Source organism: Pseudopodoces humilis, chromosome 3 (genome assembly GCF_049639895.1).
Source record: "Pseudopodoces humilis isolate 2021_Gansu_Grassland_sample_001 chromosome 3, ASM4963989v1, whole genome shotgun sequence".
Classification (NCBI taxonomy): Eukaryota; Metazoa; Chordata; class Aves; order Passeriformes; family Paridae; genus Pseudopodoces; species Pseudopodoces humilis.
This window is the reverse complement of record NC_142202.1, coordinates 44352449-44377254: the sequence shown is the minus strand read 5'-3', so window position 1 is coordinate 44377254 and position 24806 is coordinate 44352449. Positions and strand designations below refer to the sequence as shown.

At 40.6% G+C, this 24806-nt stretch overlaps 1 protein-coding gene across 2 annotated transcripts in view; it reads right to left on the bottom strand.

Annotated features, from left to right (window-relative positions):
- Nucleotides 1-24806, bottom strand: part of SLC35F3 (solute carrier family 35 member F3) — a 162423-nt gene that overhangs the window by 51855 nt on the left and 85762 nt on the right. The window contains exon 1 of one of the 2 annotated variants that reach the window (XM_014263405.2): nucleotides 8435-8595. The exons of the other annotated variant lie outside the window; for it this stretch is intronic. Within the exon in view, the coding sequence (XP_014118880.1) occupies nucleotides 8435-8510 (76 nt within the window). The 5' untranslated portion in view covers nucleotides 8511-8595. Of the gene's footprint in view, nucleotides 1-8434; nucleotides 8596-24806 lie in introns of those variants that run through there. 2 annotated transcript variants of the gene reach the window in all.

Sequence of the window (24806 nt, the reverse complement as noted above, 5' to 3'; positions counted from 1 at the left end):
GCAAAGCTGCAGCTGTCAGCACACCCACACTGTGAGAGATGAATGGCTAGAAAATACATGTTCCTGTTCAATTCCACCAAGCTGGAGGCAGGACCTGATGGACTTTTGGTCAGGTCCATACGGCAGCTGTGTGTGATTTTTGAGGAAGATGCTCCCAGGTTCCTACAGGAAAGCTGTGAGTCCCTGTGGGTGGCTGGTGGGTGGGACTGTAACACAGCATTGGAATGATTCTGGGTTTGCTTACAGCTCCCCAGTTTTCCAACCATGGTCAGGGCTGAAGGTCTAAAAGATCAGTTCTCTATTTTTTATTGAATCTCAATTAATGTATCACAATGGAAAAATGACAAAACCCCATAAAACCTCATTAAATCAGTTTTTAAATTAGAATATTTGGTCAACAACAGCATTGCATGAATGGATTTTTAGATGCTATTTGAGAAAAGTTTAAAGTGCTTTCTTTAAATACTTTGCTCTTACAGTATGAGATAATAATTTTACTTAATTTGATCATGAAACAGCATTACTAAATTAAGAATAAATTAATATGGAAAACAGTTTTAAAGTCCACAATAGAATTATTTTAAAGAACAAACCTAGGGCATTAACCTATTAGGTCAGAAGGTCTGAATTTGCTTGAGGCTGCAGAATAAGAGATGTAGGTATATGAAAATAGGGAAAATTGCATGAACAAAAACCAAGAAAAAAGCATTCTGAGTTCAGACCCTCTTCTGCTATTGAAATTCATAGTATAAATTAGGTAATTATTAAAGTGTTATGATGATCTATGCAGGCTATTTGAACTTGTCTGATCCTCTCACCTTAATTTCAGCAGGATAGAAAATAGGACTTTTGGTTCATTGAGAATCAAGGTGATTCTCATCTGTGAAAATCTGCCTTATATCACCAGATCATCTATACAGCTTGATTTGTATCAAATAGGCCCAAGTTTCTTGTAGCAGGCACTCTCATATCCTAAAGTATTATTCACAGATATAGTGGGTTTTATCACTGATGGCTAATATATATTAATTCCTGTTTTATCCTGTGCTAAATATTATATCTACACTTACTAAGAGCTGGAATTAAATAATCTCCACATATTTTTGAAGATATGCCAAATTCTCCTCCCTAGCATACATATGCCTTTCTGTCTCTGTCAAGTGTGCCAGCAAGGCTTTCTGCAAAATACATATTCTAATTCCTGTTAGTGATATATAAAGAGAACTGAAAAGTAATCAACTTCATACTGCAGCAATTTGGACTTTAATCCATTTAATTCATCTTCAGAGGCAACTGCCTTGAAATTCCATTAAAAGTGCTGCATTCGAATAGGCTTTATTATGATATTCCACTTTGAATTTTATGAGGTGAGGAATTCCCCTAAATGCTGTCCTTCTTATTATTAATCGGAATTCATGACCAGAGTCCACTGTGAAAATGGAAGATACTGGGTACTTTTTACAGCAGAAGCATTCCAGTGGAACTGGAAAGTAACCACATGCAAGGAGTAACCCTGATTATAAGTTACATATTCTTGATATTATTCTGCATTCCATTCTTAAATAAAAATTGGACTGAATCTTATAGTGAGTTACCTGGTGAGGACTCTGGGAGTTTTACCACTTACTTTGAGGACTTATGAAAGCAGAATTCCTATTAGAACAAAAATCAGATACGAGCAAAATTGTATTCTGGGTAAATTTTGATCAGACTGTTCGAATTTCAGACTGAACTAAGGGTTGAGAGATGGTAAAAACACAGGCTGGATTCTCTGCAGGAAACTACTGTAATAATTATCCAGGCATTTGAGTGCTACATGTCTTTCTTGAGTAATAGTTTTATCTCCAAGGGAATTCAATTACTTATATACTAATATAAAGAGCACATTTATATCAGTGCATACATACAGGGAGATAAGTGAATTCATGCTAACTGTGGAGGCTCTGCTGACTGCACTTTATAAAAAAAAAAGCTAATGTTCTTTCATTCTTAAGGAGCTTCCAAAAACTCAGCTGCCTGACTTTCAAGTAAGCACACTTTTAGACAGAAGACTCTGCTGTAGCCCATTGATTTCTTCCATAGTGAATTCCAACTCCACCTGAATTTCTCCTAGAAGCTAAAGGCTTAACCTGATATTGAACCTCAAACACAGTGCTTTTCTTAGGTCTTAAGTTCAGACCAAGATAGCTGGAGTATCTGTTCTCTGTCAACCAATAACTAGGTACTAGTGTGGACTTGACATGGACTTGAGTGTGCTCACGATAGTTAGAGTAAGGCACATATATCCACAGAAGTCCCCACATTGTTTACTCAATGATCTCCTGGAAGGAAGAAGAGATGCCTCCTCACCTCTCAGCAGCAAACTCATCAAAAGATGAGTCTCCTTTAAAAAAATACAGGTTTGGCTAGGCCCATGTGGGCACTGAGGTACTCAGTACCAAGTATAACTCCAAGCAAAAATACATTACATGCAAAAATTCTAGTTTCTATTTTCTCTCTGATACTTGCCTCATGCTCTTTGCAGCGAGAAAGGGTTTTGCAACCCACTATTCCTCACTTGTTTCAGTCAGCTACAGAAGACAGACTCATGCCTTTTTCAGTCACAAATAAAATATTACCCTTACAGAGAGTTGTGCTAGGGAATTTGAGGTGATTGTGGAAAAGGCATTTCGAGCTTTTACTTCTGTACTCTCCATGACTAAATGACAAGGCTTATGGGGTTCACACTTGTTTGGGTTTTTTCAGTTGAGGAGGCTTGGGGTCAGAAGTAGTGATACCGAACAAAATGTATACCTAATACTTCCAGAAGAGTCAACATACAACTTTTGTATATACAACCAAAGGGTGCTTGATCTCGTGTCAAAATTTATGCCTTGAAAAGGTCTCACAAAATTTCCAGGCTGGATACCCCCACATTATGTCCAGATAGAGAGTATCCATGTGTTTGGAACCAGGCAGCTAACGTGGGAAATTGGGTACCCAATTTCTCCAATAGATGGTGGGCAGCTCTGCCTAGAAGCAAGCCAGCTCTGCACTGCTAAAAACACCTTGTTTCCTGTTGCCTTTGATCTTATGCTGCAGTGGCTGTCAGCAAAGCTCAGTGAAGACTACAAAGTAAACCTACTCTTTCATTGGCCAAACTCCTGCTTCCGCAGGATGCTATCCAGGTCTGCAGTGGCATCTCACGGTTTATAATTAACAAAGATTAACTGGGCTGTGGACTAAAGGTTGGCAGTGGTGCTCCAGCCAAGCGGAGAGAGCTGCTTACTACGTAAGTGAATGTGCTGTACTGAGTATAATGTGCTAGGAAAGCAACAACATAAATAATCCTATATATGTGTCTTGTTGCTGCGAAATTGCTGGGGAATACGTTGAGCTAACTTAGACTTTTATGTTGAACTAGGAGTCTTTTCAGAACTCTGGCTCTTATACTGAGCTACAAATTCTACTGTTTACGATTGTCAGCCATCAGAAAAGAAGGATAAAATTTCTTTCACAAGATTCATAAAATTAAAATACAGGAGACAGTGAATAATGCATTCTGGTGACTTCATATTTATTTTTTACTGGTTCTTGTTCCAACTTCTCATGGGAGAAGCCTATAATTAAATAGGTGGATTAGTAATCTGCTTATTTTTTGAAAGCAAATGCCTAAATTGATTCAAGATGACTACAAAATGCACCTTACTTCATTTAGGGATAAGTGGGTGAAACGTAATGGTCTGTGATCTACAGAAGGACTGAGAAGACGATCCAATGGATGCTGCCATTCTTAAATTCCATCATTGCAAATGAAACTACTGTTCACCCATTGTGTGTACATACTGTCTCATTTCAGCCACTAAAGTAAGGAAGCTTAGATAAATCTTTAATAACTTCTTTTCCTGCTTTGTGATGCATTGAAACTCCTGCTCTGGCATTAGTTTAGTAACATCAAAATGGCATTATTTTATTTTTGTATCATTTGAGGAGTGGACACAGTGCAGAAGTAATGAGTCACCTCCAAACCTATAAATCATGAGTTTGCACCGGTGAGATGGTAGACAAAACAAAACAACCGGGGACGTGATCAAAGATAAGCTAGAGGGACTCCCCAGTGAGTAAGCTAGCACAGCTAAGAGCAGCTCATTTTGAGGCTGTTTAAAGCCTAAGAAAGCATGGTGCCATTTGGGAAGTGAGCCAGGTGTTATGCAACAAGAAACTCCTCACGCCTTTGGAACAAGATCTTGGCTATCTGCTCAAATATGCTGTTGTGCTAACTGAAAATACTGCAAGGAATACAAAAATTGGGCAAAAGCTGCCTTGGGCGAAAGCCAGAGTGTAATTACTGTCCATGTGTACTTAACACTCAGTACCCACAGAAGAGGGTACTGCTTTTCTGTCAGCTGAGTAAGTGACATTATCTTTATCCTGCGGTAATGGAGTGCATACTGGTAGGTCCAAAGGAGAAGCAGACACACAACAAACTTAAACCCCATTCACGTGAACTTGTCACCATCACCTTCACCAGTTCTGGACAGGAGAGGGAGAAAACTGCTACCATAGCTAAGGAGTGAGGACCAGGTGGGTTAAAATGCCCTGACTGCTCACACTGAACACTGTCCCCTGTGCAGAGAGGCAGCCTGAAGAAAAGTGAACACTTTGAAAGTTACATTCTCCATGCAGAAGCCGACACAAATTCCTTGCCAAGGTCACTTCAGTGGGGAAGCACACGCAAACCCACAGCCCTGGATGAACCACCAAATACTGGCCTCTCCTGCTCACCAGCTGCTTCTGTTTTCTAGGATGCATGAGCACTGCACAGGTCTGTCATGTGTAGCTTTCATGGGAAAAAGACCAGTGGACACCAAATCTTGCTTCTACACTTGTGATGTTCTGGGTGGGATGTTCACAAGGTCTGCCCTGCTGCTCAGTCGTACAAGCATTGCCTGACTACCAAAACCTTTGGATGTCATCAGCAGAACACTGCTAACAGTTACACAGTATTTATTCAGAAATATATTTATGAAGCATTTGAGCATATTTTCTGAAAAGGAAGCTTTAGTCACTGATTTCAATAAATTAAGGCTTTTCTGACCCTTGTTGCATCCATTCATGGCCCCTCCCATGGTCACAATGTGCGTGAAGTTTAGGGGTCCATTCCTGTCTGCTGTAGGTCTTTTCTTGCCTGCTCTGTGGAAAGATGTGCTGCTTGTTTTTAGGCAACTTGCTTCATTCTGTGGCTTCTCAGCTGCTCCATCTGCAAAATGAGGATAATAAGAATCTCCTCTCTAAAGGAGCCGACTGCTACTCATGGAAGGTTTTGCTGTGCTTGGGATCTTTAGTTTGTGCTTGCTAAAGAAGTGAAAAAGGTTTATTATTAAAGGGATTACAGTGTTGATATGCTTGTGATGAACTCCCTGCAGGCATGCAAATATACTAAAGGCCAAATTTATTTCTCATTTATACTTATACAAATTCCCTGCAACTCCAGCAATGCAGGCAAGGTTTGCATTGCCACAACTGAACATGTGTCAGCATCTGGTTCCACGGCAACTCAGTTTAGATGTTTATGTGCAATAATTGATAGCAGAGAGGTGTCATTTGCCTTATAAGAAACTTGGAATATCATCAGGCACTGATTCCTGACAGAACAGTGCAGAGGAAATATGCTATAGGGGAGCCTGCAATAGCATTTCCTTGGTGATGAAAGCCTGGGAATAAGCAGCTCCTAGTAGGGGCTAATTAAGTGGAGGATGTGTTTTCTCTGGTGTGATGATTGTTCTGCAGTTCTTTGTCAAAGCTGATGTTACCTGTCCCTGGAAGATCCCAAGATGCAGAGCAAGAATGGAAATATTTACCTTCCTGAGGAAGAGAAGTCAGCCCTCCAAGCACACTGTGCTTTCATGTACAAATAGGGTGAAACCAGTCAATTGGCTGGTCTGAGAGGAATGGCCACTGCAGTGTGGACTGAAATTGGTGAGAAAAACAACAGTAGGAAGAACAAGCACAAAGCCGGCACCAAGCGTACATTTCTCAAAATATGAAGGGTGTACAATAGTACCAGGCACAGAAAACACATGGTATGGTTACTGCCTGCCTGAGAAATGCATGTAGACACAGTTGTCTTGAAAAGTGCTGGTACAGCAGGCTCTGAGCATACTGATGATTCAATCTCCGAAAGAATTCGAAATGGCAGTCATGCTTCTGAACGCACAAAGTCCTTATCTTCCTTTTAAAGCAAAGAAGTCACTGCACCGGCAGGAAAATAGAAGGAATGCTGGAGGGCTTTAGAGCAATGCATATCAATGAAAGGCTCCTCTTGGCTAACCATACTAGAATGAAACATATTCCTAGTGGTTCTGCCAAAGATCCTTGAAACGCTTTGATGGTGATGACGGTTGACAGGGGAGAAAATAATCATAACTATGAAGCAGATGAAAGTTTTTGCTGTCTTGCTCTTGTAGCATTATCTACGCCTTTGCAATGGACTTGGACTACCAGAGGAAGACAAATCTTTGCCAGAGATACGGCAGCCAGGCCAAGGGAAGTCAGCAGTCCACAGTGTGCTAGCTGTCTCACTTTATTTTTTGCCCATAACTAAATTATTATTTTTTTTAATATGGCTTTAATACCAGCTGGCAAAATTAGTCAATGTTAATCTGAAAGGAAATGTTGTCAATTGGTTTGGAAAAGGAAGCTCTCAAACAGAGCCAGTCTGTTTCATTAAAGAGAAGGAAAGAAACTCCAGGCTCTATCATACACCATCAAGGCAATTTAGATTTTTGCCACTGATGATAAAGGAAAAATGAATCTGAAGTAAAGAAGGAAAAGTCCAACTAGGTCAACAAAGTCCCTGGTGGGCAGCAACAGGGTATCTGAGAGCTAGTATGCAGAACAGACATGGAAATGCTTGAAAGGATTCAATTTTATGGCACAGTGAAAGATTGCTCTGCTTCTGTTTCTATATAAGGTAGGTAATAAACTGTATTTGAACTGGTAAAAGAGGAATGAGATGACCCACATTTCAAAGCTGGAACCTGGTAGGTTATTATTATTTATGATTCATAAAGCTTGTGCAGTGCACCAAAAGAAAGGAAGGCGAGTTCCTTGCCCAGAGGAGCCTCCAATGCAGACCTTGAGAGAAACACTCTACTGTGCATGGGGTCAGCTCCAAGGGCTTTTTAAAATTCTAATTATAGTGTAATGAAGATCAGGCCTGCTCTTTCCATCAGAAAACTGGGATTCCTTTTCCTGTCTCTGCAGTAGGTGGTTTTAATGTTACGGGAATGCAACAGCTGAATATTCTGTGAACTGAAATAAGAACCTTCAGGTACCCCTTACTTTCCACTCTTACTTGATGCTTTAAGTTCCTTTTCTCCTCTTGCACATTTCTACATTTTCTCACTTTCTGCTCCACAGATCTTTTGCTACCATTTTTTCTTTTCCTTTATTAATTTCTCAGTTTTTCAGTATTAGTTTTTTCTTTTTCATGAGCTCTCTTTGGAGTCTCACATTCACATTTTATGTCTTACCATTCAATCCTTCCCTTTTTTAAGCTGTTCTTTCTCTTTGCCTCACTCTGCTCATCCCTTTTCTGTCTCTCCTCCTTCCATTCCCCCTGGCCAACCTTTTTCTTTCACCAACTCCATTCTCTCAACCATCGACATACCCCAGCAGTATCCCCCAAACCAGCAGCTTTCCCTTTGCTCTTTCTTCAGGACCTGAGCTCTGTGTCCATCCTTCAGACAGGCTCCTCTTCCTGACCTGCACCCTGCCTTTGCATCACCCCTCCATCCCTAGGACATGGCTCACAGGTTTCTACTCAAGATAACAGCTCCTCACGCTCAGATCTCTCCAGGGAACCCTCCTGAGCACATCACTGTCCTTTTCAAGGTCCCCATCCATGATCCCTGAAAGTCTTCAAAGGTTCCTGTGCTCCCTAAAGGTCTGCCAGCCCCCATTGCTCTTTGGCTCTTAAGTCCCTCCTGGCCATAAGACTCTCAACTCCAGGGCTACCATGCAGCTGGATTGGTAAATAGAAGTGAGGACAGATGGTTGGAACGCGGGGCTGCGTTCCTCACATCGGGAGAACAAATCTGCCGAGGATCTTCCTTCCCTCCTGCCAAGGGTCCTACACGCCAGGTACTTGCCCACGGGTTTGGGGGCTGCTCCCGAGCCCCGAGGGGAGGTCCGAAGAGGTGCTCTGCCTCTGGAGCACGGGCGAGGAAAGACCCTGGGTTGGGAAAGGCGGCGGACAGGGGTAAGCACCGGAGATGCCCGGCGGCGGGGGAGCTGCGCGCCCCGTGGGTTCTCACCGCCCTCCCACGAGTCACGCAGTCCCCCGCCGCCGGGCATCGCCCCAGCACCGCACTCGCTCGCCCCGGAGCATCCCCTGTCGCGGAACCCGGTCTTCCCGGGATACCCTCGTCCCGCTCCCAGCGACGTCGTTTACCTTCCACTTTGGTGAGGGTGAGGACGGGGCTGTTGCAGGCGCTGAGCGGGGCCACCCTGGCCGAATGCTTCTTCATGGCGAGCCCGTCGCCGGCGGCAGCTCCCCGCCGCCCCGCGCCTACATCCTGGCGCCGCCGGAGCCCTCCTCGGCGGCGCTCCCCGCTTCGGCTCCCGGCCCCCCGCCCTCTGCCCCCGCACCCGGCGGCGGGGGCTGGGGCTCGCCCGCCCGCCCGCTGCCGCCCGGGGCTGCTCCAAACCCGACGTCACCGGCACGGCCCCCCCCGCCCGCCCCCAGGGCTCCCGGGGCCGCCCCCCGGGTCGAGGCGGGGGAGGCGCCCGGACGCCGCGGCGAGAGGCGCTGCGGGGCCCCCGGACGGCGCCGGCCCCGCGCTCCGGCTCCGGCGGAGGTCGCAGGGAGCCGGGACCGTAATGCGGCTGCGGACACCGCTCCCGCTGCCGCCGGTGCGCCAGGGTTCCCCGGAGCGAGCCCTGGGCTACTGCTGCCGCTGGGCTGCTGCACCGCACGGAAAGGGCTCCCGGCTCATCGCGCTCTGCCTAGTTCTCTTCGCGCTCTCTGAGGGGAAGGGAGAATTTACACTCCCCTAACCAATTCATGATTTACTCGCTATTATCCCTCCTTTGTTTTCCTTCAAGTCCAGCCACTGTTCTGGATCAATTTTCATGCGTGCTTTTAGTAATTTCCTCCCCACAGCTTTTCTGTTCCTGCTGTATCCTTTTGAGGGAGACCGAAACTCAACCCAGCAGCCAAGATGAGATACTCCATGGATTTACCAATGATACTCCAATACCTGCAGTCACATACTCTACAGCTTCCTTAACACAGTTTAACAACTCCTTTGTGAAGCACGAAACGAAGTGTGTCCATACCAACACGTTAAATAAAATGTCCTATGTCACAACTGGATGCTGCTTGTATGTAGCAACCTTTTAGAGTGTTTTTGGTATTTTCTGCAATAATTTTAAGATTCCCCAATCATGACATACCAACAACGTGTGATAGAGCTACCCCTCTGTCAGAGCACAAAAGTCTAACTGGCATTAATTAACAGGACTTAATGCAAGGAGATTCAGGAGAGTACACATCATAATGAACGAGTATGAAAGATGTAAAAAATATTTATATCACCAGAATTCACAAGATGCTGAGCACAGTGACCTCAGCACCCTTTACTCCTTGTGATTATTTCTGTGGCTATGAAAATACTCTGCAGATTTACCAGGTTCCAAACTGAGAGGCATCAGCAGACAAAGCGCAAATACTCAATATTTCTTAAGGTCTGGTCACATTAAAATGAGTGTACTTTGCAAACAAGACTGAGCGGCCATCAATGCTCCACAAACATTCCAAAGTATTCTTTAATTATATAAATAGTAGCTATTGAAAATCAGTTCTGACAGACTTTTCAGGAAACAGTGGGAAAACACCACCCTACTTCTGCTGGCTAGAAAGTTCTTTATATTTAAGAGGCAAGCTTTCTCAGGGGGTCAGACCCACACTATTTGCATGGCTCTTGTTGGTTGATCTCCAGCCTGATGAAGCTCCAGGGTGTTTTGCACTTCCTATGCCTCTTCTGTGCAACTTTTGGGATGAACCTTATACAAAAATCATTAGGCTACTTTCAAAGTGATTCTTCTGAAAAAAATAATCATGTACTTGGTGCTAAGACCATAAAATGTCAGCTTAAATTTCAGGTCAAATGAAATAAAGACAATCCTGGTTTTTATGGTTATTTCCAATTCTTTTTAGTAGAACTGTCTAACAAATTCAGCTTCCTGGGATGTTACAGATAATAGGCCTTTGAGAACCATGGGTCCATCTTGTTTCATTGCACTCTTTAGTCTCAGAGTTCAATTGGTTTCTGGTTAATTAAAGAAGTTACATAAAGAGAGGCGATTTTTACCTCAGATGGTCCTGTCCATTAAAAATTTTGTGATGTTGCAAGTGCCTGTTTTCTGAGGATTTCAAAGCACATTATAAAATATTAACTCATTTTACACTGTCTTTGGGAAGGAACTTCAGGCTCACTGGTAGTTAAAATACAGCCACTGAATTTAAGAGACTCCCTTAGATTCAGATGACAAGTAACACCAGAATATGGAGAGCACTGTCTGGCTTCTGCTCTGAGCAGATCTTCCAGGATCATCTCAGCCTCTGCTATATAAAGAGGAAAATAGAAAATCAGCATTTAACATCCAAATATCATCAATTTTTCCCAGAGGTAAATGGCTGTGCAAGGATAATGAGACTTCCCTTCTGGTTACACTTGTAATCAGTAGGATGGTCATAAGAATTAGAAGGATATTTTGTTGCTGAACACTTATATTCTTTCCTTCTAAAAGACTTAGGCTCTCTTAGTAGTTAAAGGAAAGACAAGGTAAGTACATTATTTTACTGGGAAAGTGCTGCTGCTGATGTAGAAAATCACATTGAAAAGATGGGATTTTGTATGACATGTTACTTTAACCCTGCACACGTGTAATATTTTGGGGTTTGCAGAGTTGTTAACACATTTCAGGCTCACAGTGTTTTATTTAACGCTGAAGACGTGTAAGGCAGTAAGTGTCTCCTGTGGCTGGCTGGCCCCCTCTGCAGCTGGTGCTGGGGGAGAGCTGAGAGGCATCTTGTCCTCCTTCCTGTGATGATGATGCCTTGCATGGCCACAGCACTCAAGCTCCTCAGTGTTCAGTTCAGCCACCCAAAGAAGCTTTCAGAGCCATTGAGGACATTCAGTACCCAACTAAGACTGGTTTCAAACTGGGAAGAGACATCCAACTGCTTGTGGGCTCTTGGAAACCTTTTGCCCGATGTGTGCGTGAAGTACAGTTGACTCACATACAGCTCTGCTCAATTCCAGCTCCAGAGCATTTTAACAGTCTCTGGTTTCTCTCGCCGCCCTTACAGGCACACACTTACACCAGATATCCACACTAGGCCCCTGTCTTACACTGTGCATAAAAATACCAGCCACATATCACAATAACAAAAAAGTTGTTTTTATTTAATGAAGACTGGGGTGCCTGAGGACTGTGTTCCAGGGACTCTTCTGTGAAAGCTGCATTTGGCAGTAGGCTTGTTACTTTCTGTAGCTGCAGCATCCCCACCTTCCCAGCCTTTAACACATTTACTGCTGGATTACATTTCATTTCATTTACCACTAGCATCCTACAGTATGAGCAATGCCAAATTGATTCACATGGGGTAAAATTTCAAGTCAAATTTATATCTTTTTACCTTTAAAACACCCCTCCTGTATTCAGGAGGAAATGGAGGAGAAACTGGTGGATGTCTGGGCTGTGGACAGCTTACAAATGTGGAGAGAAGCTCTCAGACCTTGGAAACTGAAGAAGGCAGATTTTTGTTACCAATCAAGAGCAAGGATGTGAAAAAGAAAGGTCAGATTAAAAATTTTGAATAAGGCAGTCAGAATTTGGCCAATTTGAAGAATTTGTAGACTTTGTAGTTTGATGGAACTAGTTTTTTTCCAAGTTGTTACCCTTCTTCATTTTAGATTAAAAAGTAATAGTAATTAGGTTGGTTTTATACATATAAACCTTTATACGAGTGTGCTAACTCTCAGCATCACACTGCTTTTAACCTATGGATCATAACCACTTTCCTGAAAGATTCTTTATTCACACAGAAAGGTAGTTTCAAGACAAAACTAAATTCTCAGTTATGTGTGCTACAGCCTTTGCTTTTTATCCTGTTAGCTAGTTTGTTTAACCAACATGAAACACAATGCCCTGTTGCTAACAGGCACAGTTGGTATTTCCCCAGTTCAGACATTTTCATATTTAGTGTACTCATTAATAGGACATTTATTAATTTACGTGCTTACCTTACCACTGAGGGCAATAATTGTTGTGCTTAGCAACATGAAAGGAACTGGAGTGTGGACTTTTACTCTTGTAGCCAATTTCCTAATAGGCTCCATCTCATACCAGAAAGAATTCATGTGCTAGGAGTCAAACACATACACAATACCAACAATGGCCACAACCTGCCAGGAAAAAAAGTATCCTTTCCTCTAGTATTTCAAGTAATTTGGTGAATATTCTCCACAAATAATTATCAGTCTCCCTGCTGTGTTACTTTTGGTTTGCTACAATAACTAATAACTTCATAATCTATTTCCCAGCTCAAAAAACAGATATCAAAAGCACATTTTTAACACAAACGTTAGCTATTTTGGAAGTAATGATTGCTGTCCTCCAGTCATTCTGAAATCTGCATTGAGATGTTCTATCTGGTGACCATCCACCTCTATTCTGTTTGCAGCCTCCTACATTCACAACCTCCAGTCAGAACAAATTCACATTTTTGTCAAATTTACATACAGTTTTTCTCTGCAATATTAACCTAGCTGTAAGGACAATGTCTTTCCAATTTTCCCTCTTCCAAAACAGTTCAGTTACTTTTAGTATCATATCTTGAATTCACAGAACAAGGCTGTGAAAGGAAGGAGAAAGGAAGAGGAGGAACACAGACCTCGCTGGGCAAAGGTGTTCAGCAGAGTGCACCACACAGACACTGCTATACCTGAATCCCTTCTCTTCAAATCTGATCAGAAGAGAGTGCTACAGATAACAGGGAAATGTAAGGTGTCCATGAGGGCTGCAGATTGTCTACATGACATATACACGACAATGTATCCAACTGTTCCTAGACATAGATGCAAAGTCCTGGTGAGAATGTCTTCCTTTCATTTTTCTTTTTAACCTTCTGTTTATAACTGCTGTAAGCATTACTGGAGGAGACGGCACTGCTGGATTTTATTTCCAAGTTTCATAAAATATTAACTATTTCCAATATTTTATGAGAAGCTCCCCTGGTTTGTGCATAAAGAACAGCTGCATTTCAAATAATACTGGTGAATTTCACAAAATGTAAGAAAAAAGCTAGATTTAATCTCAGAGTTTTAACACCCTCCTGGGTTTATCTGGCAATTGCTTTTCCTTGTGTATTTGTATATGGGACACTGTCTGACTACAAGACCTAAATCACCTCAAATCATAAAAAAATACTTTGTTACACCATCAACAATGCAGCAACAATTACTTCTTAACCCTTTAATTACCTAAGATATGCACAGTATTAAAAATAACTGGGCGTCACCTCTGTATTCTTCACACCAGCCCACTCCTGGCCAGTTGTTTTTGTAAAGCACTGAATGTGAAATGCATTTCAATGTAGTTGTGCACATTCTCTGCAATCACAAATAGTGTGTAAGCTGAGTTAAACCTCTACTCCTGAAGCACCTCAGTTTAGGAGGACTTGATTTCTAACAAAGATACAAAGGCCATTGTCATGTTTGACAATAGCTCACACTTTGAGTGTTGAAGTAAAACTAGGTGAAAAACATCTGAAGTTGGAATATATGAAAACAGAATTAAAATATTTAAAACCTAAAAACACAATTAAAAAAATAAAATCTATCATTCAGCCTCTGACTCAGAAAGAAAAGACATAAATTCAGTCTGTGAGGCAACCTTTTGTCCTCAAAAAAAAGGTTCTTTCAGAACTGTCTGAGCAAATATGCACATACTCCTGGCCTCAAACAACCAAAAACAGACCATAAGAACTGAAGACAGAATCACATTTTTTTTCATGTTCTCACCTGAATATTTACAGAACTCTGTACTGCCCTCCCAGTTTGTATCAGGCAGGACAGGAACAAGAGATGAGATGAAAAAGGGGCATCCAAAGATCTGTCAGAAAATAACAATAAAGATACTTCTGAAGAGATATATTCTGTATTTCAAGTCACTGTTTTTACAGACAGTGCTCTAGGATGAAAATCACAGAATCTGTCCAATTTAAGTTTTGCTGCCAGCTGTTTGAACCAAAGATTAGGTAGGATTTAAGCACTCCCAATGGCCTGTGAAATGGAGAGGGTTTCAACCTACATAAGTAATTTGCCAGATATTTATCAGGAAGAAAATTGCTGCCTGTCTAAAATACAAGGATGTGTAAGAGCAGCAGATCCAGACTGATTCCTGTGCTGCCCTTTTACCAGGAAGACTGATTTTAAACACTTTAAATAACTACATTCTTTCCTGTTCTCCTGTGTATACTCTGCACTTTGTCTTTCTTCTTATTTTTTATTGTCAGCATTTCTTTAGTTCTTTTTTCCTTTGCATTGTCTTTTTTCTTTCTTGTCTTTCCTTTGTCAAATTCCTCCCAGTCCTGATACTAAAGAACTTGCAATATAAACTGAATGCCACATCCACTTAAAAAGTTACACAGACAAATAATAAATATAAAAAAATTCAATTATGCCTTCTTTTTTAACTGTTCATGTCCATCACATGTCTTTAGCAGTTAGTACTGGGATTTTTGGAAGTGTCTTAGACCTCATGATTTACAGCTTCAGAGTAAATTTGCTGTAGCTGTCCAGAAGCTGCGCACCTCTCAAGCTCTCAGACCCTTTCTCTGTGATTTAAGTTTCTGACTCTGCACAATAACAGTGCTATGTCCAGAAGAATTCAATATGAGGATCAAAAATAATGTCCTAGACACAGCTTCTCCCCAGATTTTCTAAATCTGCCCTGCTTCCTCACAGGAACTCCAAGTGAGGTTCAGCAGAGTGGGCTTCTAGGTTAATTCTCAGGAAGCAGCAAGTCAGATCTCTGGAAGCAAATAGGTTAATTTTCCTGGGAACTCTCACTGAAATGCATAAAGCAAGTAGCTGTGCTGATTGCCCTCAGAGAGACCAATCAGTTTGGCACACTGAGTTCCCCCTTCAAGCATAGATATTATTTAAAAGAAATTACATAGGATGAGCCTTTTAGCACCACGTGCTTTGTAATTATGTCCTCCCTATCCTGCTATCCCAATCACTCCAATCTCCCACTCTCACTGAGGTCAATTGCTTTTCTTGAGCCCACTGGGTATTTCTTCTTTTTGGGGGGAGCTTGTACTTCTTTCAGCTGCCATTAGGTCACATATTAATATAGCTGGGTCCCAGCTATCTTATTATGAGACAGCAACATAAACCTGTTTACCAGATGAGTATCTGCCTTCAGACACTGGGAAAAGGAAAAGGGAGAAAAGTGCTGGGGTGGAAATGCCTATTGTAAAATCTAAAAGTACTACTAGTGTGTGCAATGAGCAGTGGCACTGCAATCCTCCCACTCCATTTCAGGCTCTGCCATTAGTGTGGCACCAGACTCGAGTTAAACTGCTGCCACCAGTTACTCACAAGTACCTTGGGACAAAACTTGGCTACTTTCTTCATGTGCTTTTGAGATCCTATGCTGAAAAGCCCTGAGAAATCAAGCATTATTGTTATAAAATGCTCAGAATATATCTAACAGGTTAATATTTGTAATCTATTACCCTTTCTTCATGAAGAAGATGCCTTTTATTATTAGTGCAGAGGGTGAATATATTATTATTACTGCTTATCAGTAGTGTAAGAATAATTAAAATCTTTGGGTCACATATTAAATACTAATTTTTGAAATGACAGTGAAACAGTGCTTTGTAGACCAAATACCTCTCTTAATACTCTAGATGTTCATAAATTGATTCATAATCTTATGCATCTTTAAAAAGTGAATTATTTTAACCTCACAAGTGCATTGCTGAACAATGTAATGTCAGATGAATGCCTACAGCAAAGATAAAGTGACTGTTATTCATGGGCAAGACCACAGAGAAAGAATAAGTCCTTTGTGCTGGTTCAAGGCCACGGGAGTTTTGATTACGAGGGCAGGCTTGAAGACAGGAAACTAGCTTGAGGTTGTGGCTGGAAAATTAGGAGGGCTGCTTTGTGCCTTGAGAAAGAAGGTATTTTATATGAAAGACCACAGATACAGTCAGGAGATTCATAACAATGCAAAACTAGAATAATTCCACGGATTTAAGTATAGCCATATCAGACAAATGCATGGGCAGTAAAAAGTATCACCTACCCCAAATAACTTGCATTAAATTCAGTCTTTTATTTAGACTGTAATGTTGTGTTTGTAGAAGCATTCAAGAGAGGACTGAGACTGAGGAAAATGGGAAGCTTTTTCCCAACAATTTACTTTGGATAAACAAGGAAGGGCCATAACATTATATTTTCTATTTGATGAATTTAATCTAAAATAAGCAAAAACTTTGCATGTTCAATTATTCAGATAGGAAATTCAGCTTAGCGCTAAAATATTTCTTACATACTGGTCAGATATTGGTGAGAAGGTTTTACACATTGCCTTAGGTTTCAGCAGATGCAGAGAAACCACAGCCTTAGGATCTGTGAAGGAGGTCAGGAAAGAAACAGGAAGAAAATTATGGTTCCTCTTAGTTACTCACATGTTTCTACCTATTTTAAGCTGGGACTGTACTATGGCACATAAATTTACTACAGTAATTAACTAAATTTACAACCTTATTTTTTCCCCACCCACCTTGGCACAAGATATATGTGCTGTTTGTGGAGGTTCTGTATGATACACAGCTTTTATCCTTTGTCAGCTTGATCTCTGCCAACGTTAAGGAGCTTTCAATTTACATAGTGTTTCAAAAAACAATGGTTTCTACAGCCTTCCTTGAGATGTGAATATCCATCAGTGGATCTTGTCTTTTTTTCTTGCAGTAAGAGACGAAAGAAGTTATAGCGGATTCAAGCTGTCTCTTGCTAGTAGGAACTGCTAAATCTTTATAGATCTTGTTAAAATAGTCATGGCAATTTCTAAAAATGCTGGAGTAGAAACTCCAAGTTCCATGCTTATGTGACAATGGCTGTAAGCACCAAAGATGTGTCATTCTATGCTATAAGCCTTGACTTTCACACAATAACCAGACACTTCTTTGTAAAGCCTTCTTGCTGCTTATCACTAATCCCCCAACTTCTAGACTGGATTTGGTTAATGCTTCTGGGGGATTAATCTGGATGATTAATTAACAGTACCAGGGATATCTGTAATAAGATTATACACATAGTTTTACATTCCCATGACTCAGTTGATTTCCTTTTGAACTAAAGGGAACTTTGTTATTGCATTCAATGCACTCTGCGTTGGAATTATCATTGCTGATAAAATTGTGATTAATAAAACAGCTAAAAGGAAACCAAATATAAAATGTAGACAAACAAAAAATACTAGCTTATAGAGTAGTTGGAGGGAGGATCACGGTAAGATAGGAATCTGCAGGAAAACTAAAAGGGGGCAAAGCATTAGGTAGAAAAGATAAAGAAGGAAAGTAAGGACTTCCAGGTGGGATAAGTCAAAAGCAGCTGGATGATAGTTCAGGCAAGCATCAGAACACAAATACAAAACATAATTGGAATAAGAAATAACAAGAATGTTAGGTTAATTCAGAAAAACCTAAGCAACTGCCTATTGTGAGGAAAGTCCATGTGTGCTTTTAAAAGAGCAGGGGAATTAATCAGATCCCATTCCTTTCAAGTAGAGTAAAAACCACACTACTAAAAACAGTTTTCAATTAAAAGGACACTCCTTGTCCTATAATGCGTTGTTAGGGGTTAGTCTCCTTGTGCAAAGAGGCTCCAGACTTGTTCTTCAGCTGCAGTTTGATCCATCCACTATGGTCACCAGCACAAATCCTTTGTATAATCCAGCTGATTTGTATCCTTCCTGTCAAAGACTGCAAAGCAGTCTTGTCAGATATTTCCACAGGAACAGTCACTGTATGGCACATAGATATGAAGAGGGAGTAATGGGGAGACAACTGCCCTCCATCAGAGGCTACCTTGGCTGGTACCCAATGGTCTTAGCATAACCCTGGGGCAGCATCAGCTTCTGGTGTCACTTACAGTAGGATGAGGCATGCTCTGATCTTTGCTAGGAACTGGACAGATGCCTGGATGACTGTAGGGCAAGAGGCCTGAGGGCCAGAGACAGCCTGGATATCCAGAGATGGATATCTCCCTCTCAGTTGCTCTGAACCTCCATCTGACAGGCTCCAGCCTCTGCACTCATGGCAGAAACTTTCTCCTGAGTTCTGCAACAAGGAAACCCCCCCTGAGCTGACTGTTCATGCTCTTCTTCCCTCTCCCACTCCCAGCAGATGAAGGTCTGGATTTCCACTGAAAAGCTGCAGGAGAGCAGATTTATACCTTGCATGTTATTTCAAACAGCATCCCCCCAAGTATATATAAAACATTACTATAATTCTGTCCTAGGGTTATGTTGGTATTAATAAGCCACTTGAATTTTTCTCTAAGTAATTAAAATCACAAATACTTTTTGTTGCAGTTACAGGCAGGAGGTGAAAGCAGCTGGGGCTTAATTATTTAGATATGTGTAATAATTCAGGCAGTATTTCTTCAACTGCTTTTCTTTCACATAACAGTCTTCACCAATGCAATACACAGTCCAGTCCCACAATGCTTCAAAACAGAAATCTAGATCCCATTCCACCTGATGGAAATAAATAGCACAAAAGCCAAGCAATTTATTCCTGATTAACTAAGTGTAAACCACCTTGCAAATAACTTACAGTTATTTCATGTAGTATATCACTGAAAAGAAATAGCCCTTCAGTGTCAATGAAGGGTTGGACACCTGGCTTGGATATTGGCATTTCTAATGCAAAATGTAATTACAAACTGAGTATTGCTCATTGAGATCTAAAAAAATAAAGCTTTAGACTCAGTCCAGGCTCTCTGGCTCTTTTAGACACCACTAGGAATAAGTCAGCACTTCATCAGAAGTAAGCATAAGATTTGCTGTTAGCTCAGTCTTTCCCCCACTAATGGCATTTCTCTAGGACTCACTTTCTAGAGCGGATTAAAATGACAGCAACAACAGACACATAAAGAAGGGAAAATCAGTAAGCAAATGCATTTATAGGAGACTGGAAGGTTATAAGGCCTCTCAGGCCCTATTTTCTGAAGCCCCTAATCACTGAATATGGCATAGCTAGTGCATTTAAAGGAACTTCAGAAACCTTAATCGAAAAAGCATATGTACTCCCCTGACACAAGATTATTATATGGGGATTGACAAGCTTGTTCTTGGTTTCTTTCTGCTCATCAGAAAAGCTTATCTTGTGCTCTTTTCCTGATTGTTTGGATGAACAAGGGAGGTTGAAGAACTGTGCCTGGAAGGCTTGTGTGAGATAGATGAAAGAATAAAAACACAGCTTTAAATCTACAAGGAGTTAAGACCACTGCATGACTGAACTTGAGATAAGATCTTGCCCATCAATCAGGAGAAAAGACTCTTGTTAACCAGGATCTCAGAACAGATTTTTCATTCTTATATTTAAGAGCTACTCTTTTAATCACGTAAAATAAGGTCATAGAAGACTTATTTGTGGGAGACATTTTTTTTAATTATACTTTTGTGTCTGACAAAGCAAACAGCATCAGCTGAAGAAGACAGTCTAAAGGCAGAAAACAGGCAAGACAACAGCAAGGAAGGACATGAAATACTAACAAGGCAAATATTGGAAGTGCAAGTTCACTTTGCTGAGAAAAAAGCATTAGAGATCAGTCCAAAACAGCATCCAAACAGATATTCACAGATAGCTTGGATCCATTTCGTTATTTTAGGAATGGAAAGATTTACTTGAAAATTACTTTAAAAAATATGAATGTTTTAGTTATCTGGACAGGATCCAGATGCAGATCCCTTAGGCCAATCTTCTTCAATTAACTGCAGAGCCACTTCAGAGAAATCCTCAAAACTACAACTCTAGCTTTTATGGGAATGCATTTAGATGAAAACTAGCCCTTATTTTCTATGCTTCAGTCCATGCAATTTATTATTATTATTATTATTATTATTATTATTATTACTATTACTACTACTACTAATAGTAATGCTTCATCTAAGTTAATGCTATATACTTAGATGAATTTTGACCCTGCTCTTCCTCCTCTGTCAGTGTATAATGTACATGAAGATAAGAAAATAAGCTGTTTACATTTCAGTCAATTTATACCATTGACATCAAGCTTCACCCAATTTAACTGCCAGTTGATGTCTGACTCCAAATTGACTAAATCCCTAATGAGCAGGACTGCTTTAAGGCCTTTTACTTAAAAAGAAGTCTTCTTTATCTTACATATAACCATACAGCTGCTCCAACAGATGTTATTTTTCAATGAAGCCAACGCCTAGATATTGGCACTCTATTTGATCATTTTAAGTACTTTAGCATTGAGCCAAGCTATTTGTTTTTAATCTTGCTACATCCCTATTTCCCCTCTATCTTATCAAACACAACTTTGTTGTATGTAATTGCTAATCCTAAACAATTCACCCTTAATGGTAGAATCATCTCTTTATCATGTGCTGTAATCATTGAATACCACCAGAAGTAGTGATGAGCATCTTTCATTCATTGGAAAAGCCTTTTATCTCTGGTGTGGGTATCCTGTTTCTTCCTTTCATTCCCTTTCTGGGTCACTGTAGTGGGAAAAAAACCAATAAACCCTTGTACATTTTATTTCACAGTGATTTTTTCTCATCCTGCTATTAATTGTTTTTTTGGGGTGTTGCTGATTTTTTTTTTTTAACCGAAAAAGTTTTCAACTGAAGAGACACCAGATCCTATTGCATTACCAGTAAAATGACTAAACTTCAGTTTGCAGAGATGTATAAAAAGTTCAGCGATATTGGTTTCACTTCCAGATAGTCTGTAGCTTCAAAATTGCTTTCTTTGCTTCAAGGGAAGTCACCAAAACTCGCTGAAGACTTTGCTATAAATGGAAGTGTGATGTCACTATATACTGGCAATACCAGAGCCATTATGTTATATCTTTCATACCTACCTTTCATTCCTTTAACCCCATCAGTGGCAGCTTTGTGAAAGTTCTTTAATATGCTGGTTTTTTTCTGTGTTTCACCTGCATAAATTATGTTTTTTATTTACAACTCAAAACAAGTACAATATATTCGGTGTGACAAAATTGTTACCCAAAGGGACTACCAATGATTGCATGATTGGTTCTGAGAGTGTTGGGCTTCTGGTATTCTGGTATTGTTTTGGGGGAGGATTTTGTTTGTTTGTTGGGTTGGGGTTTTTTTGGAGGATGGGGGAGTGTTAGTTTTTGTTTTGTTTTTGTCTGTTTTTTTTAATAGTTGCATAACTTTGAGGTGAAAGGTATTGAAGAGCAAACAGAAATCATTAATGCTTCCCTTTTCACTTATCTACTAACATTCTGATATTCTGCCTGCTTATCTGATGCACATGAGCACTAACAAACCTCATTTTAAAAAGAGATTAACAGAAAATGGTACCCATGAATGTAGCAAGTGGGGGAAGGGAGCTTATTTACAGGTTCAAGAATGCCAAATCCTCAACAACTTGCCAGTAACAGAGGCAAATATGAGCAGAATATCTGCTGCTGGAATAGGACCATTGCAAAGAAGAAACAGATCATTTATAAAATGTTAATGATTACAGAAATTCCATAATTAGAGTCACTGCTACTTCTGTTGCAGATAATACAGATGGATGAAAGGGAACAGAGAAGGTCCTCCAGGCTTGCAGGAAATTTTTTTGCTGTTCAGCACTGAGGAAGATTATGAGAATCCAAAGCCAAAGTAAGGGAGAAGCGAATAAGAAGGAGGAGGCAAATATGTCTGGATGAGAAAGGCAAAACAACTGTGCATAATACATAAGAGTGTGACAGAATGGTTTAATATAAATCTCAACCAAAGGCCTATTTTAATTTGTTCTCATTTTTCTTTTCAGATGTTCCTTCCTCACTACCTCTTTTAATATGAAGGAGCCTTAGGAATTTGCCATAGAACCCCAAGAATGACTTGAACTAGGTCTCAGATTTACAAGAACAAAGGAAAGTGAGCACAGAACAAAATAATTTCTATTATAGTCATATGAAATAGCATATTATAAGTCATACACTTTTATCTGTCACGTCAGTAACATGCCATGATTCTTGACAAAAGTCATGTATATTAAGCAGGCTCTATGTCTCATCAGCTGAAGCCAGAGCAAAGGCAACAGGAGGATTGCTTTCAAATATTACACCTTTGGATACATATGCATTCTGTGTTTTTCTGCTGTATTGCATAGTTCATAATTTCATGCTTAGTATGCATGCTGCTGACATTACCCCTCAGCAAGTTTCAATTTCAGGCTCCATACTACGGAAAAGTGCCCAGGCATATAATCAAAACACTAAATAATGAAGCTTCAACTTAACCAACTTGAGCACATTCTCAGAGCTCTGTAGCTGCTTACAAAGTGATTTGCTGAGTGGCTTTAAGTAGATATTTAAAGCTAAAAATACTCATCAGTGCTTTACTGATGCTGATTCGCCTCCTTCCCTCCATGTCATATATTTAACCCTCGACACACACATTTCCCTTTCATTTGATGCTGCTGGGACTACACTGAACTCCACCCAAAAAGTCCCATCCTCTCCTGAGTCCTGCTGAACTTACAGTATAGTTTTCATTGCAGGAGTCCTACAGGTTACTTTTGCCCCTTGTGAAAAACACTACTCTCAGTTTCACAGCTGCTGCCTATCTGTTTTACTGGCTAAGTGATCCAAAACAATTCGCTTTTTGTCTTCTTTTATGAGAAAATTCATACAGGAGAAGACTGAAACATGATCCCTCAACCATTTTTATTTTCCCTGCACTCACTTTGCTCTCTCCTATTTAACTCTTCTCTAAATGAAATAGCTCTGTTTCCATCCTCTCTTCATTCTGGACCTTCTCTGTGATTCTGGTCTTTTTCCCTCGTCATGTTTTCTCCTGCTCCTACTGAAGCTGGTCCACAAACAGTTGGTCAAAACTGAGGAAAAAAGATAAATTTAATGTAATGAATTAGGAATTTATACTTATGTGGAATTATTCTACTTCAGTGTGGAACCCAGAAGGACCAGGAGGGTAGTGCTTCTTTAAATTTAGTGGTCTGATCTAATGTGATTAATCCTGCCAACAACTTTGACAGAAGTCAGAGGGACAAAAGAAGGAACCGAAAATACAAAGTCACATTTTCATGTTTTAAATGTTAAGGAAGACAGAGAACTGGCTACATGTCTGTCTTTCTTGTAAGTGAATTCGTGAGACCAAAATGCTGTACAGGTATTGCCTTTCATAATACGTAAATCACATTTACCTGCAGAAAGGAGGAATGTTCACATTACAGCCATTCTGTCTGGGACAGGAAGAGACTGCAATGTAATTAGCAGAAGGATACGTCTGTTGTAAAAGGTCACCTCTCCTATGAAGAGAAGCTTTGCACAGTCCAACCTAGATAGGCTTGAACAATCTTATGAGAACATTCATTATATCCATTATAATGTCTCAAGCACATTTACAGCCAACCCAGACTGCAAATACAATACATTTCCCTAAATGGATTAATAGGAAAGCAGAGTTCCTACAATTGTTCTGACATATCATTTATACACATTGTAATCCTGACAGCTGTTAAGTATTAGAGAAAATCCAAGATGGAGACTATGCGAGGAGAGCCCACAATTTATTACACTCTACAGTGCAGCATGCTGATCTTGATTAGCCCTCAGCTGTAACAGCTAAGAGCTGTGTCAGAAAAAGTTTAGAAGACTGAATATTTCATATATATATAATTTTTATATATATATGATTTTATCTTCCTTTTTTAACATTCTTATTTTTAACTATTTTTTCATATTTATGATCAAGAATAGTAGCCTATTGCTTTGCTAGACAACACTTGTTTCTGTTCACTTTGTGCCTGCCCATTATTTCAGTCTCCTGAGACAGATAAATTACTTCCTCAGAAGCAAAAGGATGAGGTAAAGCAGTACTACAGTCAGGCTGTGGATGCCAGCAGACTAAGTCACAGCTTGGACTTCCAAGCAGCAGCAGCTGAGGGAAGTGTGCACTGCTGTGGGTGAAGTGCTGAACGTGGAAACCCATTTGTGACAGAGCACAGGTGCCCCCAGCTCCACTGGCCAAGCACGAGTGTTCTGCAAAGGTACAAGCCTCTTGCAAGGCATTTGGAGAGAGATGTGTGCACCCAGACACCCAGGAGCTCTGCAAGTAAAAGGTCTTGCTCAGCCATCCTGGGTGGAGACTTCAAGAATCCTGCAGCATTTGACAGAGCTTTTAGGCAAAACTTGTGACTGAGAACTTCCCTCTCTGCTACTTCTGTGGATGTATACTCTGGTTTCTTTTCAGATCATATAAGGATAAAGATTTATCCAAAGAATTTCAGTCAAGCAGAAAGGCTCTTTTTTTCCTTTTGGAAGCTCAGTTTGCTACTTGAATGAGGAGATGTCCTAACTTTCCTGAACCTATCTGTACAAGCCTACAAGCTGACTGTGTGAACTGTGTCTATTGACCCTCCAGAAGGAAGGTATCTGCATCCTGGTCTGGATCCAGATTCCACAGGAGTCAATGGAGAAGCTACTGCTGCTATCTTTGGA